General features: G+C 41.9%; 1 protein-coding gene across 1 annotated transcript in view; it reads left to right on the forward strand.

The window, feature by feature from the left end:
• Positions 1-15,169: 15,169 nt before the first annotated feature.
• Positions 15,170-17,002, forward strand: part of ICE2 (interactor of little elongation complex ELL subunit 2) — a 53,595-nt gene continuing 51,762 nt past the window's right edge. The window contains exon 1 of the mRNA XM_050966978.1: positions 15,170-15,263. Within this exon, the coding sequence (XP_050822935.1) occupies positions 15,235-15,263 (29 nt within the window). The 5' untranslated portion in view covers positions 15,170-15,234. The remainder of the gene's footprint in view (positions 15,264-17,002) is intronic.

Genomic DNA, 17,002 nt, shown 5'->3' on the forward strand with positions numbered 1-17,002 from the left:
TGACAGAGATGGGCCAATGCGTCACCTCCTCTACACCTGCTTGACAGTGATGTGCCCATGGAGACTTAGGGAGAAGTCCCTGTACTTTCATTAATGCAAAGGCTGGAATTATGAGTGGGCATTGTGAAAGAGCATGGAGGAGTACACCCTTCATTCCCTCCTGCATGCCCCCCACAAGGGTCATTCACCATCCAGGATTCGATCCAGAGCCCCTTACAGTCAATGCAAGGAGCTTTGGATTGAGCCCCTAATCTTTAAAATGACCCAGAAAAATCTCCCTGCTAAAAACAGTCAAATATCTTTCTCAGTTCTTATTAGTTTGTGTTTTCTGGAATCATTGTTTACTTTATTGGAATAACCAGTCTGATGTGGCATTTCCATTCTTCTCTTTGTATTTGTGGATTTAGTTTTAAAGCAGACGTTTTACTAACAAAAGATTTCTGAATGTGACCAGCCTCAGGTGCTCGCCTCTTAAAGATCAACTAAACTTAATTCCAGTGTCAGTTAATGGATTGCTATGTAAGACTTGACCTTTTCCAGAGAGTGAGACAAACCCTGTTTTTGACAGTAAGTGAGGTAACCATGCTAAATATTTTGGGCCTTTTTCTCAGTCATTACCTTTTTCTTTTTTTTCTGGTAAACAGTACTTTACCTGGTCTGTGAGTGCAAACAGATGGTATGTTTGACATCTGGCTATTCAATGCAACTCATTGGGAACACAAAATTGCAGGAGCAATTATGTTTATACCAGAAGCCAAGTAGAGGCCAAACTGAAAGCCGCATAACTTGTGGTCTGATTTTCATAGCTCTCACTGTCTTTAATGGGAGCTGCTGAGTGCTCAACACCTTGTAAAATCAGGCCTTTAGTGAGGGCAGATTTTTTTTCTGAGGATAACAGGGCGGTAGATGTACTTACAAAGACTACGGCTGTCAAAGAGCCTTTTTGTGAGGGGATGTTGAATGATTCTAAAAATATAGCTAGTCATAATGAATCGACAGTATAGGAACAGGACATTGGCAGATGACTTATGTCTGTTAACAACATCTGAGAGTAGGGCCCAAGACCAGAAGTTCAGAAGTATATCAAGCTGAAATACACATTCATGCTCCGTGAATGAATGTCAGATGTATGAAACTTTCAGAGTCTTCCCAACTCACTACCACAAAAAAAAAATGTGAAATTACAGAGAATAGCTGAAGATATTGGAATAATTATTCCTCTTAAGTGAGCTGTTCCTTATAATTTGTAAAGAAATTGTCTTAGGTTGTTGGCATCTATCCAGTTTTCTGTTCTAAGGCACAGAAACATTCTCAAGCTTTCTTATAGAAGAGGTACTACTGTACAGCATCAGTTGGACCACTCTGGTGTACTTTTGTGACTGATGCTGTTCATCTTTTTAATAACTATTGGATGAGGTGATGTGAGATGCTGTTTTTAAGTTTGGTTTTTCTTTATAAAGCTTATGTATCATAGTATGGATACCAAGGTCTGAGTGTGTGTGTGTGTGTGCGTGTGTGCACGCATGCATGAATGTGTGTGCGTCTGCTTCTAGGCTGTTCAGTGTCAGTGGAATAAAAAAATGTATTCAAAATACTTAACTCAAAAATAGAAGGTGGAAAAAAGATTTATTCTATACAAAGCCTTGTCTGGACCACTTTAGAGAGACTTCTATTTTTTTAACCCTTCTATAAATATTTGATGGCACTTGAAATATTCCTGCAATAAAATGTGATTTGTGTAAAGATTAAAAAAAAAAGATTTTGTAATGTGAAACAATGAAAGAAAGTAATGTAATTTTTCTAAAAAACAAAAACAAAAAACAAATGAACGAACTTTGTATTACTTTGTTGATGGAATTTGTCTATTTGTCTTTGGAAAACTTTTTATTTCATTGAATGTGCCATAGTAGAGGTGTGGGGGGTTTGTTTTTTTTCCTCCTCTTTTTTTTAAAGTTTTTAATGAAAGGAATATAGCTATTTGTGTTACGACATTCCAAAATGCGAGACGACATGGCAGAATCATGATTACAAGGATTGATTAGTAAGCTTTGATCATTGTTGCTTTTTTGCACATGTTCTTCACTCCTCTATAGTGCAATATGTACATAGAGCACTTCCGGGTGTAACCTTTATCCCTCAGGGAAAAATACATATTTGTACAGGATTTTTTTTACTTTTTTTTTCCTAAGGAATGTCGATTGAATCACTTGTTTGTTGTCAAGGGGCAGCCAGATAATAATCCTAAAGCCACTGTCATAAAAATTAATTGTTCAATCATTTTGTGCCCTTCTTTTATTTAAAAAGAGAAATAAGTTATTTTCTGACAGTTCTTTGTGCTGATTGGTGATGAAAAGGGTAAATAAATAAGCACCTTATGATTGACTTAACTGTGAATGACAATCCATCTTGTTATCAACAATAGAAGCCCTATTATTTCAGAGTTGGGTTTAAGAGTCAGAAACTAATGTGCTCAGGGATCAATTAAAACTCTTCAACAGGGTGGCCAGTACTACTGGGACAAATTGCTTTTTGAAAAATATATCATCATCCCTCCAAGGCACAAGTGAACTGTGTAGAACTCTTATATGTCTAAACTCTCCATGTGTGCCTCATTTGAGTTTCCAGCCCATTGCTCATCAGTCTTATTTAATGAACAATTAAAGAAAGGAAGGAATAGAACTTTACAAAATTCGGTATGATTTTCAAACATTCTTGGAAAACAAATCATTATTCACATTTCATTTCAGGACCCACTGGTTACCATTTTTTAATCATGGGAGTGTTTATGTCACGTTGAACTTCAGTGTTTTGTAACAAAAAATGAATCTTGGATGTTTAAGTTATAATTATCAAAGAGAACTCGGTTTTCATATGCACTATAAATGGAAATGCTATGATTATTCAATCTTTACACTGAGTCACATAGCACAGAATACCATTAAAACCAGAAGCATACCAGGAGAACAAGTTATTAGACCTTCCCTGCTGTTGCTCTATGTGCTTCACTGTAAACCAAAAATATGTCATTTAATGAAGCATTGTAGCTACCTACATCTTTGCATTTCCACATCTGAGTCTTACAGTAATTGCAGTAGTAGCCAGAAACAGAAAAGTCTAATCTGTCAGTGCCAAAACTATGGATTTAGTGTAAGATTTTTCAAATATGTCTATATTGGGTTCTGGAAGCCCTGCAGTATTGATGAAGTTGCTTTGTTTTGCTTTGCTTTCTTTTATACCTAAAATAAAAGGAAGTAGAAGATCATTAAGGTAAGCAATTATAAATACAATGGGCAAGATTTTGAGACTCTTTAACCATGGCAAGAAGAGTGATTTCTTAAAATCTTACCTATGTGATTTAAATTGTTCTTTTAAAAAGCATAATTTCTCCATTTTCTTGGGAGTTTTCATTTTTCCTTTGCTAATATAACACGAATCCCAATTCTACATTTATGTAAAGAAATAAATCTAGTGAAATCTGACTTAATAACCACTCTACAAGCTTATGCAGTTGATTTTCTAATGTATGCAAGTTTAGTTTTAAGACAGGAAATTGCCTAATAAGGTTGGTCTCTTGATCAGTTCTCATTCTCTCTTATTTTTGTTAGAAGAGAATTTCTACTGCTGATCCTAAACATGTAAAGAGTAAGATAGAAGTCTAAAAATATTTATTGAAATGGTTGACATCCTTCTGTTCATATTTGCAAATCATTCACAACATTCTGTTCAATGTGTACCGTTTACAAGATAAATTTTCTCTCTATTTCGGTGCTCCAGACATTGGTGCATGTATGTTCCTGGACCTCTGATGATAACAGGGTAAACAATGGATTTTTTGATTCATTAGCAATTTTGACATTTTTGGCAAATCAAAAGGTTTTAAAAATTGTTACAATTTCAATGTTTTAAAATGTTTGAATATTTTAAAATAAAATTAAAACAAATTTCAAAAGTGATTTTCAACTGAGACTTTTTTTTTTCAGAAATGTCAAAACATTTGGATTTAAATATATATATATATATATATATATATATATATATTGGATTTAAATATATATATATATCCAAAGCAAACAATGCAACCAAATCAACATGCGTTCACAAAACAAGTCCGCATATTTCTCCAGAAAAAAGTTTGGGTCAAAAAAAATTTGTCCAGCTCTACTAATGATTGGCCTAGACCTTCCCTAGCCTTCAGCGTTAGGGACCTTAAAATGATATAGAAACCAGGTTACTAGTAAAACTGGGCACATTGTTTGTAATGAATCATTTATTCTAGAGTTTCGCTCTGTATTTGAGTCTCCCACAGGCAGATAATGGATTTTATCAATATTAGTTGTAGGAAAAAATTACTGTATAATCTAAAATAATTAGTGATAGAGAGTTTTCTTTGAATAATCAATATTTGAAATTTTAGCTGTGCTGGCTGGTTTTGATTGTGACACCTGGGACACACAGTATACTTATTTTCCCTAATTGGAAGAGTGCACCCCTTAGAATTGTGACATTTGCTTGAATATTCCTGCCACTTAAATGATTTGGTGGAATATTCGGGGAAAGCAAACATACAAGGAAGCCAAATGCAATAGAAAAAACTAATTTTAAAAATTGAAATAACCATTTAGAGAAAAATGGTTGTAGTATTTGCTCAGCTCCCATTACTGTGTACCATAGCAGCCCAATATAATGCTGTTAAGACAAATATGTAATGTTTAATAAAAGGATACTTACTAGTATCTACTCCATTCTTTGAACTTTATTCAGGTATTTAAAGGAATTTTAACAACACAATAAAAGCTGTATTCTACCTTTATATTCCATATGTGGAATTGCCAGTGACAGAGGGTTTTTTTTGCCTTTATTAGAGGTAGAATATAGCAATAACCTTCTGGAGCAATAAGTATCCTCTATCCACATATGAAATAAAACATGATGCACATTAAATGTTTAGCCCCTTTACATTGTGAAAATAAAAATGTATGAAATATTCTGACTATGCAGGCAATCAGTATACATTCTTTACATTTAGATTTTGCGGCCACAATATTCACTTCGATATATTTCCTCATAATCTCATTATCTTTTGGAGCTGCGCTTCACAAGAAAGTTGTTTGGCATAACATATATGACATCAGACTTTATTTTTAGGCAATATCCGCATGCTTTCCGTGTTTGTATCTGCTTAATATACTGATTTTCCCCTAAACTATCTTAATATAAATGCATAAATTTTACAAGCACTTGCAATCTCTTTAATTATATACCTAAATGTAGAGAATTCATAAGCAATACAGTGAATTTTATTTCATGAAAGGCATATGTACTGTAAATATCTTTCTAAATCCAAATTTTTCCTAATTTTTTGTGTTTAATTTTGAAACAATTTATAGAACAGTGGTAAATATTTTGACTATTAGGACATTAGCTGGCTGCTTCTTTATATGTAACTGTATTGTCTGCCTGCTCCTTTTATGGAGATGTGTTTTTGTATTGGATGTTTGGGCCAATGGGAGGCTTCAAGCTACAGTGTATTTTCCCAGTTTAAATATATTTAACATATGACAAACCCCAGACAAGGCTTTTTAAAATGTATAAAGAACTGCAGTGTTAGGAGGTTTATTTGCTAACTGATTTAAATGTTGTCCATTTTTATGGCACCTTTAACAATATTCTTGTTTCCAAAGTACAAAAAAAAGGTTAAAAATACTCTAGCCATAATTGAATGTCAAGCAATAAAAACAAATGACTTTTTGTGCATAGATTTAAAAAGAAATACAAATTTTTGACATCTGCATGTAAATGCAATTCTTGTTTACTGCTTTCTTAAACTTGAGCAACTGATTCCTTATTTTACTACTAATTTAAGGACTTGTAATGGCCTGTAAACATTTTCTCTTGCTCTGTTCTTTCAACTTTATCTTTGTCTCTGCTTTTGAGTCATAATATTTAATGTTGTTCTGCTCACCTCTATACAGTTAACTTTTTTGCTTTCATTCTGTATAGATAAAGTTTATGCTATAAACAGCCTACACAGTGCAAATATTTATCTGTTTATCAAATACCACATTATGCTGTATAATATCTGTTTTACTATATAATCTATTTTAGACATAGCTGTTTAGAACTAGAGTGTGCTATTTTTGTGTTTTTTTCTGATGTGTGGTGCTAGATAAGTTACTTTTGTGAACAAAAAACAAACCCCTTTTATTCCTAGACAATACCACCTTGGGTCTTGTTAATTTCACTGAGTATAACATATATATATATATATGCGTGTGTATGTGTGTGTGTGTATGTATGTGTATATATATATATATATATATATATATATATATATATATATATATATATAAAATCTACATATGCCCAACGAGTACCTGTATCAGAGTACTAGATTTGGGACATGTTTTTTCTCTTTAAATACATAGTATCATATAAATTATTCTGTAGTATATTTAATGAGGATAAAATTACTTCAACAATGATATTTGATATCAAATATTTTTCTATGTTCATATTATGATAAATGTGCTATGTCCTGTTTATTATCCATTGTGTTGCTAAAATGCTTTCACTGTATATCACAGCATATGAAAAATATGTAGCCAGTTCCCCGGCATAAAATGCTGTCTAGTTTTAGGGTTGAAGTAGGTAGTTATTTGGCTTGTTGAGGGATCTCTTTTCCAGTTAGTCCATGTGAGATATATAGACCTAAATCTGCTATGTGCTGGATGCCTTTTACCCCCTAAATCTAACAGGATTTGAGGGCACTCACCATTCCAGAAGTAACATGATCATGCCTAATTCCAGTTATTGTCAATTATGGGAATGTTCTGTAAATCTTTCATGAAACATCGATGTCCAAATTCTGACCTTATATATGCATATGTGATTCTCATTAAAACCACACATGCATGTTCAGGGATGGACTTTGACACCTAAAGTTAATACAGAAATGGAGTTTGTGGAATGCAGTCACTCATAGAACTTGATATTTTCTTAATTTTTATACATACCTTTATTTATCTAGAAATCTACTCTTCGCTTCAGCTCTCTCCTCCCACGAATACTGTCATTTAAATTCTTAAAAATTGATGGATATCAAATATCTGAGGTAATTAACCTTTTTAAATATTTATTAGAATTTTTCTGTAATATTACTGAATTTATAAGATCTTTAGCAAAGATTTTGAGCAATTTATTAAAGATAATGTTTCTGTTTACTACACTTTTTGATAACGGAAGGTAGTGAATTTTAAAGCCATGATTCTTGGCTTCCATGCACTGCTTTTGTACCCTCAATCCAAGGAAAGTATTTTTTCTTTTTTTACAGTTACATACTATTGTCATGAAAATAAATACAAACGTTACTGCATCATGGGTATATTTTCATAAGTAGAAAGTTTAATTGCAAACACTATCAGGATAATTACTTTTAAAACCTCTTCCGAGTTAGTCTTATTTAAATACAAGCCATGATGATTTTATTTCTAAATCCCTTGTTGATTCACATCACCTTTTGATACTTCCAAACAGCAATCAATGGAGGATCTCTTAATTTTTTATCTACTAACATATACATCATAAACTTTATGCTAGGAAAACGTTCTCCCTGATTGTTTAGGTTTACTTGTTATATAAATTATGCAAAACCCTCTGGTTATATTTTCTCCGGTAACTAAATGTTTAAAGTAAAGAGACCACAATAAGTGCTGATTACAAATGTGTGTTGGTTTGATGATTAAGCACATGGACTTCACAAACCTCATTGAGTAATACACTCAGTTTTCTGTAAATACATGCAAGTTTAAATGAAATTATACTGTACATGTAAATGTGTACAGTATGTAAAAATTCCTTTTCTAGACACAATAAAAGTATAAGCCATCAAGAGACATGTTAAAATGGTATTGTACTAAAACTTTGCTAATGATCTTTACCCATTATCACCTAACTTTTCACTTTCTGGAATCTACTTTTAAACTCACTCTTACAATAGTCTGCTTATATTCAACAGTTTATTTTACTCGGAGTCCTGAAAAAAAGTATTTTGATTCATTCTGTAAATACGACTGTAAAAATAAGAGATTTAATGTTGTCTTTTAAATACTCCAATTTTCATTCTGATATGAATGTTGTTATATTGTACTTAGAAACTTGTACCTTTAATATTACATTACCTTTATTAAGTGCATTGAACACATCAATTTCAGATGTGCTTTATGTACTGTTAGCCTGTAATAAAAGTTTCAGCTTCTAATGCAAACACTTGTCTTATTATTTTTTGACATTAGGATCATATTCATTTTCTGCATTGTGTTACGTGTTAAATTTATTCCTTGGTGGCTGTACAGAGGTACAAAGTTGACCAAGCTCTAGATGTGTCATGGTGGATTTCGTTGAACAAGCAAACCTCTATAAAATGTGTTAGTATTCAGCCCTTTGACACTGACAGGCATAGTAAAGAATCCAGGTGCACGTCTTTACCCTGTAAATTATTTGATACATATAGACTCAACAATAACAACATCAAAGATGTTAGCGTGAGAGTAAACACTTGTGAGGATTGGAATCCAAGCTATCCTAGAACAGTACTGGCATGTAAAGAAGAGGTAGTCTGTCCAGTTCAGGTATATAGATATTGCATTGTGGAGAAGTCACTGCATACAAAAAACTACCTTAAAAGAACATTATTAAATTTAAGCACTGAATTGTTGGAAATGCCAGGATTACTGTTGCCTCTGCAAGTTTCATTCAGCCCTCTTGTGTGTATCCATTATGATACTGTCTCTAATTACATGATCTCATGCTATTTTTTCCCATAGGATCCCAACCGCATTCAGTACAGAGGATGGATGCTATTCAATATTTAGTTTTCTCCTTGTTTAATGTGTGGCCCATGCCTTTTTTTACTGCACACTATCCAAACCCTGCTCTGAAGACAGAATTATTAATTTCCTCATAGGCTTTTCTATAGTATCTGAGTGCTTCAAAAATGTGTGTGTGTGTATTTATTTCACAACACTTCTGTGAGATGAGAGGGTATTATATCCCCCTTTTACACATGTGGAACTGACTGAGGCACAGAGAGATCAAGGTCAGAAATATCTACTAACTTTGAGTGCCTAATCTGAGATATTTAGAACCTGATTTTTCAAAGTACTTAGCATATCACACTTCATATGTTCAGAGTTCAGCTCCCAAGACTTCAGTTGCAGCTGTGAGTGCTCAGCACTTCTGCAAATCAGAACCCAGGATATCACACCAGGCACCAAAAAATTGAGGCATTTGTGACCACCTGTGAAAAATTTGGTTTAAGTGGCTTGCCCAGCATCACCAAGGAACTCTGTGGCAGAGGCAACGATAAAATAACTTTCCAGAGCAGCATTTAATCACTTTAACCATTTTTTGTGTGTGCAATCCTCATTTATTACAAACCTTCATTTCTGCAACAAATGATGCATGAGTCTCTCAGACAACAACCTGCTTCACTACATAACCCTGGTTCATCCACAGAGCAGGTCCATTCTGTGCACTGAATGAGACGGGTCCTATAGAAAAAATAGTATGTGATCCTGGAATTATAGACTGTGCTAATGAATACTACCAAGGCCTATATCCTCACAGCACTGAGGCTTCTAACTTCTACTGAAATGGATGGAAGCTTGGAGTTCAAACACTTTTGAAGATCTGGGCCAAGAAGGTCAAGATAAAGTTGCACAGAGTTGAAACATGGAGTAGCTGGTTATCTTTCCTCCAACCAGGCTCAAGACTGAAATAACAGGCTGGTTCCAGTAGAATATGTATATTAACAGAGCTTTGTAGGGGAAGCTTTGGCAGTTGAGACGTTTACTTACTCTAGCTAGTGCTATTAGTAAGAGCAGGGGCAGACTTTATCTGGAATCACATACTTTTCCTTTCCTCTGAGTTGTACCCCTGACCTCTGCATTAGTCTGGTGGTATCCCAGTCTTCTGCGTGATCTTGTTCTGTATGTACAGACAAGTGCTGATGGTTACACGGTGCTGTCAGAGGATCTCAGTGTTTTATGGGGGCACTCATTCCCACTGGGGACGATGGGAAGTGGTGGTCATTTTGAAAAGAACATTTTTGCAAAGGGCAGCCTGTAATTGCACATCTGTTAATAATGGAAAGATGGTAGCCATTCTTAAAAAGGGCAATTCTTCATGGAATTCACTATAAAACAGCAGTTCTCAACTGGGGATCTGCAGCCCCCTGGGGGCCCACAGCTGATTTCAGGGGGGCCGTGATCCCTGAGCCCCAGTGCCCTGCAGAGCAGAAGTTGCAAGCCCATGGGCAGAGTTGGGTGGGGCATGGAGGGGCCTTCAGTGCCTTAAGCAGAGCATGGCAGTCCCAGGGCAGCTCCACACACGTACCCCTCCTGCCCTCTCCCCTGAGGCCACATGCCTCTGGCCAGGTCAGGTCAGGGTGGCTGCTGCTCTGGTTGGTTCCATGGAGCAGGCAGCTGTGGCACTCCCAGTCTCCTGGTGCCCAGGGCTGGAGCTGCTCCTCAGCTCCCAGCCCCCTTTGACTGCTCACACCCAATAAGAGCCACCTGGGCGGATAGACTCGACTCCGGGGCTGGCAGAGCCCTTGGGGAGTAGCAACCACGAGGGAGGGGGGCTTCCTGACCACCCTCCCTACACCCCGAGCTACACCCCTGCCTGGACCCTGTGCTACCCCTGCCCCACACACAGCCCCTGGCTACCCCTCTCCCAGCACCCTGAGCTATGCCCCTTCCCACACGCAACCCCTCTCCCTGCACCCTGAGCTACACCCCTGCTGCAGAGAGCCCCTAGTTCAGGGGTTCTCACAACAAATTTTTTGGTGGCCTCAGAATGCGACCACCACCAACTCTTGCTGGTGGCGGCACTTACACTTTTTCTTAAAATACTTGACTAACTTTAAGAAAAACAAATAAATGGTACATATACACAGCCATATCACTAATTTATTCATGTAGGGGATTTTTTGCAGACTCAATAAAAATATTACTGTGAAAAGTGACATTTGTATATTTGTTAATATCAATCACTTTTCACAGGACACTTAATAGCAATTTGGAAGGCTGTTAAAAGTGATATTTGCATGTCTAATATCACTTTTCTCAGCAAGTCCCAGGACAAATTAAGCCCCGGATGGGAGGGGAAGCAATCGTAGGTGGAGGCAGTAAGGGACATGGTGGGATGGATTTTGGCTGGGGAGGTAGTGAGGTCCAGGGTGATGGGGAGGGGTGTATGGATGCGGGGCCAAGAGAGAGGAGGGTGGCTGGTGAGCCCCACAGCTGTACGGCTGGAACTGGGAATTGGTACCTGCTGCTGTGTAGCTGTGGGGTCAGTGCCCACTGCCACGAGGCTGAAACCAGCACCTGCTGCTGTGTGCCCAGCGATCGGTGCCTGCTGCTGCACACGCGGTGTCAGCACCTGCCACACTGCTGGGAGTACAAATCAGCACCTAGGGTTGTCGGCTAGGACTGGGGATTGGTGCCCAGGGCTGGTGGCTGCTGCCGGGTTGGTGGTCGGTGCCCAGGACCAGCAGCTGCTGCCAGGGTTGGGGCCTGAGGCCTATGCCATGGGGATGGGAGCCTGCCGCCACATGGCCAGGGGTTAGCTCCTTAAACCCTGCAGCCGGAGCCAGGTGTTGGTGCCTGAAGCTCCATGGCTGGAGCCCTGGTCCGTGCAGCCAGATTCCTTAAGTCCCCCCGCTGGAGCGCACCTCCCAACCACCCCAGGACTGAAGCCCAAGCCTTATTGCCACCACCTTCCAGCCCCACACCCACAAGAGAACTCACTGTGCTCCTGTAGCATTGTGCCTCACCTGTCTCCAGGGGCTGTGCAGGGCTGCATAACCAGGAGGATCAGGGAGGGAGGGGCAGATGCTTTGCAGCCTCCTGCATCACGGCTCAGGAAGCTGTCGTGACTGCAGGGAAACCTCCTGGCATTTGAGAAACCCTGCCGGCCTGCACACAGCCTGAAGCTACCTTCTCCTTGCACCCTGAGCTCCACCCCTGCCTGCACCCAGCTCCGAACTACCACCTGCCTGCACCCTGAGCAGTTTTCAGACTTTTTGAGCTGAGCCCTCTCCTTTGAGTTATAATTTTTGATTGCACCTCTCCCCTGAACCCACACAGGCTGGGTGGCCTGCTGAGGTGAGTCAGTGAGATTTAGGTGGTGCTCCCTCACTGGACCCCACCATGCGGAGCTGGCCTAAGCCCTGCCCAGCCCTGCCCCAACAAAATAGAAGTCAAACTATGCCTATGCCTGAGGGCCACCGCACCCACCAGAACGCTGATTCTCCCTCCAGATGGGTGGGGGTGGGGGGGAACCTCTGAAAGAAAGTAGTTTAGAACCCCTGCAAGTATAGAAGAATGTTATTGCTCAGCTTGTACTGAAGAGGAAACTTTAAGATATGAAGGATAATAGAAAAAAATGACAACTTTAAGAAGTTGAAATTTAGCTTATGCACAAGATTGCAGAGTTTTAACTACATAGGAAGTTGAAAGTTGCATTATTCTATTATTAACAAAGAAATAGGCAGACACAGAATGGTAAATTTCTTAAAGGACCTATTTTAAAATTAATTTAAACACCTACCTATAATGAATGTACCTCTAAGTTTTCAGAAAATTCTTTCTGTATTCAAAGCCTAAGAGCTGCAATATTAGGATAGAGATGCACTCTTCTCTATGCATAGTGAGTGATTCCTTGCTGATTTCTTACTGGTGGGGCTGCTGAGCTGGCTCTGAAGAAAATTAAAAGGTTGTGGCATCAGGGAGTGCTTGTAGGAAAGGGAGCAAGGGTGCCAGAACAGTGGAGGTCAGAGGGTCATGGGCCTCCCACTTTTTACTGGCCATAAGGAACAACCAGAGGGTAGGAGGGAGTTTCTTGGGAGGAAGAGACGGTGCAGGAGTGGGGCCTTGGGGAAAGGGGCAGCAAGGAGGGGTGGGGCCACAGTTTGGTTGCCAGTTGCCCCCTACTGTTAGGAAGCTTCCGCCATCTCTGAAAGGAAGTCAAGGGAAGAAAGAGGATCATATGCAGTGGGTACAATATGCCAGGGGAGGCTAAGCCTGCACTCCGCCTCTTCCAATCCCTGGTCTGCCCCCTCTCACCTTTGCCTGGTGAGTCCCTCCTCTCCTCCACTCCATTCCCCCTTCTCCCTCAGCCCACCCTGCTTGCCGCATCCCTCCTTTCAGGCCTGCCAATGGGGGGTAGGGGGGACGGCGCAGGAAGCAACCAACCAGAGGCCTGGGCAATTTAAAGAGACCCCCAGCTGCCGCTGGCAGTGAGGCTAAGGCAGGAAGCCTGCCCGTCCTTGCTCTGCCTGCCGCTCACGGACCCAGTCAGCATGTCTCTGCAGCCCCTGGGGGGGGTGGTATCTGTGCACTGGCCCCACTCCGAGCGCCAACTCCGCAGCTCCCATTGGCTGGGAACTGCAATCAATGGGAGCTGCAGGGGCAGTGCCTGCGGGCAGCAGCGCCCAGATATCCCCTGGGCTCCCCACCTAGGAGACACTGCCATAGGGGTGTGCCAGTCATTTTTGGGAACTGCCCAAGTAAAGTGCTACCCTCCTAACCTTCTCCTGTACCCCAACTCCCTGCCCCAGCCTAGAGCCCGCACCCAAACTGCCTCCTAGACCCAACCCCTCAAACCCTCCCGCACCCAAACTCCCTTCCAGAGCCTGCCCCTGCACCCAAACGTCCTCCTGGAGCCCGACCCTTCACCCCCTCCTGCACTCAATCCTCTGCCCCAACCTGGTGAAAGTGAGTGAGGGTGGGGGACAGTGACAGAGGGAGGGGGGATAGAGTGAGCAGGGGGCAGGGACTCAGAGGAGGGGTGGGACAGGGGCATAGTCTCAGGGAAGGGGCAAGCAGGGGTAGGGCAATGGTCTTTGGGGTCACTCATTTAGACAGTTGGCAACCTTACTGGGTGGGCATATGGAAGCCCTGACCTTGCTAGAAGAACGCACCCAGCAGCGCAGGCGGCAGCTCGCTGGGCACCAGCCAGCACAGACGCACCACTGCCCAAATGTCAGGCAGACTGCGTGCAAGGGGGCCCATTGACTGTTCAGCCGTGGGGCCCAGAATTGCTGTTGGTGGGCCTGCCATGTACATCCTCTCCCCTGCTTGCACTCCCCCTCCTCCAGGCTGCGCCGGATGCCCAGAGGCGCCCTTTGCCCTGAGATCCAGGTGGCCACCCAGGACAGCTAAAGCACACAGCCCAGCCCAGCCCCTCCTTGAAGGGGGATGGGGTGGAGGTAGGTCTCCCCTCAGCGGCTGGGGGGGGGGGGGGGAGACAGACGATATACGACAAGAGGTTGCCAAATCTCATGAGAACAAAAAGTGGCACTATCTTTAAAAACAAGCCCGACACATTTCAGAGGGAAGGTGGTGGGGATGTTATACAAATTCCATTTTAGTAGTTCTAATTTTGTTGCATACATTAAGTTATGCATTACAAATATTAAAATAATTAATGCGGGTGTACTCATGTTATTAGAAAAGGTCATCCGCCCTCTCTCCATCCGCCAGGGTCTCTTGCCGCCACATGGTACCGTTCTGTGTTGAATGGTAGAAGCGCATCCCAAGTGTGGGACAAAAAATTGTGGTTGTGTTAAGTGGGCGGGCCGAAAAGTTAACTAAGTTGGGGGTGTTTTCCTAATTGCGGGGGGGGGGCGCGTAAATGCCTATGCAGGGACCCAAACCCACGCCTACAGCTTACACCCGTTTTAAACTTAACTGTGCTTTGAAATCACCCCGTACAAAAAAGCCCAAATAAGCAACCTCCAAACAAAACAAGCCCGAAGCCTGCAACTCTCTGGCGATCAAAGCGCCTTTTAAATAAATAAGAAGCCCAGACCTGACCACGCTGCTACTAAGCAAGTTTGGGCCGGAGTCCACCTGAGATCCGCCCCTGCTCTGTCTCCTGGGGCGGGAACTCCCTCCCGCGAATCCCCGCCCCGCGGCGTCCCCTTAGGGAAGCGGGTGGGACGTTCTGCCCGGGCCCACAATGTAGGCACCACCCGCTCTGCCCACACCAAAGATGGCCGCTTAGGAAGCCGCAGTTGCTCCTCTGGTTGGGTGCCTCACCCACGTGAGCCAGGGCTGTGCGCGTTCCGAGGTGCTGATTGGGTAGCGCACTGAGGGAGGCCGGGAGGGGGTGGCTGGGGCCGTGGAATGGGAAGTTTGCCGTTGCCGGGAGGAGGGGAGTAGCGCGGCCAAGATGGAGGCCGGCGGGAGGCGGCTCACCTGGTGAGTATGTGGCTGCGGGGCTCAGGCCCTGCTGAGGTCAGGTCTCCCCCGGCGCGGTGCTGTGTGCACTGTCCCCAGCGTGCGCGCGCGTTGGGGGGCGGGCCCCTCTGACAGGCCGCCGCACCGTAGCTCAGAGCCTCCGCGAGCCACCCGGTGTCTCCCAGCCTCTTGCTGCTGCGCTCGTGTAACCAACGCGCCGTCGCTGTAGCCTGGGAGATTCCCCACTCGCTGCCTCCCCATCGCCTTCCCTATTGGCCCGGGGGCTCGCCGCCCCCCCCCCCCCCCGCACTTGGCCCGCTGGTGTGAACGGGGCAGAGACGATGGCTGGAACCACCGCGTGCTCTGACCCCCGGCCCCGCTGGCTAAGAACGAAGTAAGGTCTGGTGCCCTGCCTCGTTGTTGTCCCAGCAATCGCCAACAGATAAAAATGAAACTATGAACAACTGAAAAGCGCCAGTGCGGAGCAGGCAATGCGGTAATCAAAGCGCCAGCACCCTGTCTGTACGATCACTCTCCCTCGGAGGCAGCGGTGGGAAACCTGGGGCGGGGGAGTCTGGACACAGCAGTGCAATCTAGCAAGGGATGGGACTGGGACCTAGTCAGTTCAGAGGCTCTGCTTCAAGCAATACCTACATCATCCCTGATCTGTGATAGTGCTGGACACATCCGGGGTCACATTAAAAATAATATCTTCGTCTTTCTGTCCTTCATTCCACCCTCATCTTTCACATAGGGAAGGGGTTTGGTCAGCAGTTAATTGAACTAATGCTGCAATACTAATGCCTCTATAGTAATTTAATATAACGTTTTAAATTGTCATTTATTAATACAACATATAGCTGTGCCAGGTTTATTTGCAGATAAATAAAATGAGATTCTTTCCCTAACGAGCTAACATTTTACAGCCGTGATACTGCAAAGACTTGTGCAAGTGCTTAACTGTGAGCATATTCATAAGCTTTTGTAAGACCAAGGCCCATACCTACAAATGCTTATTTTAGAGAAGACAAATTTTATGTTTCATGAAGAAGTCACCCACTAATGAAATACATCCACCACTGAGATGAAAAATAGGATGTGTTTAATGTGTCTGACCAACACTACACAGTAGGACAAGAAGTTTAGGACAAAAATTGAAAAAAATTGCCTATCTGGTTGAGATTACCAGGCATATGTTAAGTAGGTGGATTGTAATTACCCTTGGTTCAGTATGGTTATTTAGCAGGTAGTTGAGGAGAGAGGAAGAAATTATAATTATTTGCATTACTTTTATTCAGAAGAATCCTAAAGTACTTTATAAATGTACAGTGTGGGGACACACAGCAATGACTGTCACCAGTGGGTATGCTGTGGGGACTGGGTTCCTCTGAGATGCTGCTTGCAGTGGCTATTTAACAGTGCAGGAAGATTCAGCATTGTCAAAAAAAAATTTCTGTATTATTTTCCAGCAAAATTGACCCAACATAGTGAAGTATTTCGATTTGAATCACAATATTCCAACAAAATATGGCTCCATAAATTTTCTCTTACCAGCTCTAGAAATTTACCCCATCCTATCTGTAAACTTTCTTTTGAATAGTGAGGAGCACATTCATTTTAATGTTGAAATGAAGCATTGGGTTAGCTATATCTGTCTGAGGAGGAGGAGAGTGTGAACATTATAAATAACATTCTCCCCCTTTTCACATAGAATTATATACCTTATTTCTTACTGAGTCAGAGAATCATTTTTCAAATTC

Source organism: Gopherus flavomarginatus, chromosome 9 (genome assembly GCF_025201925.1).
Source record: "Gopherus flavomarginatus isolate rGopFla2 chromosome 9, rGopFla2.mat.asm, whole genome shotgun sequence".
NCBI classification, from domain to species: Eukaryota; Metazoa; Chordata; order Testudines; family Testudinidae; genus Gopherus; species Gopherus flavomarginatus.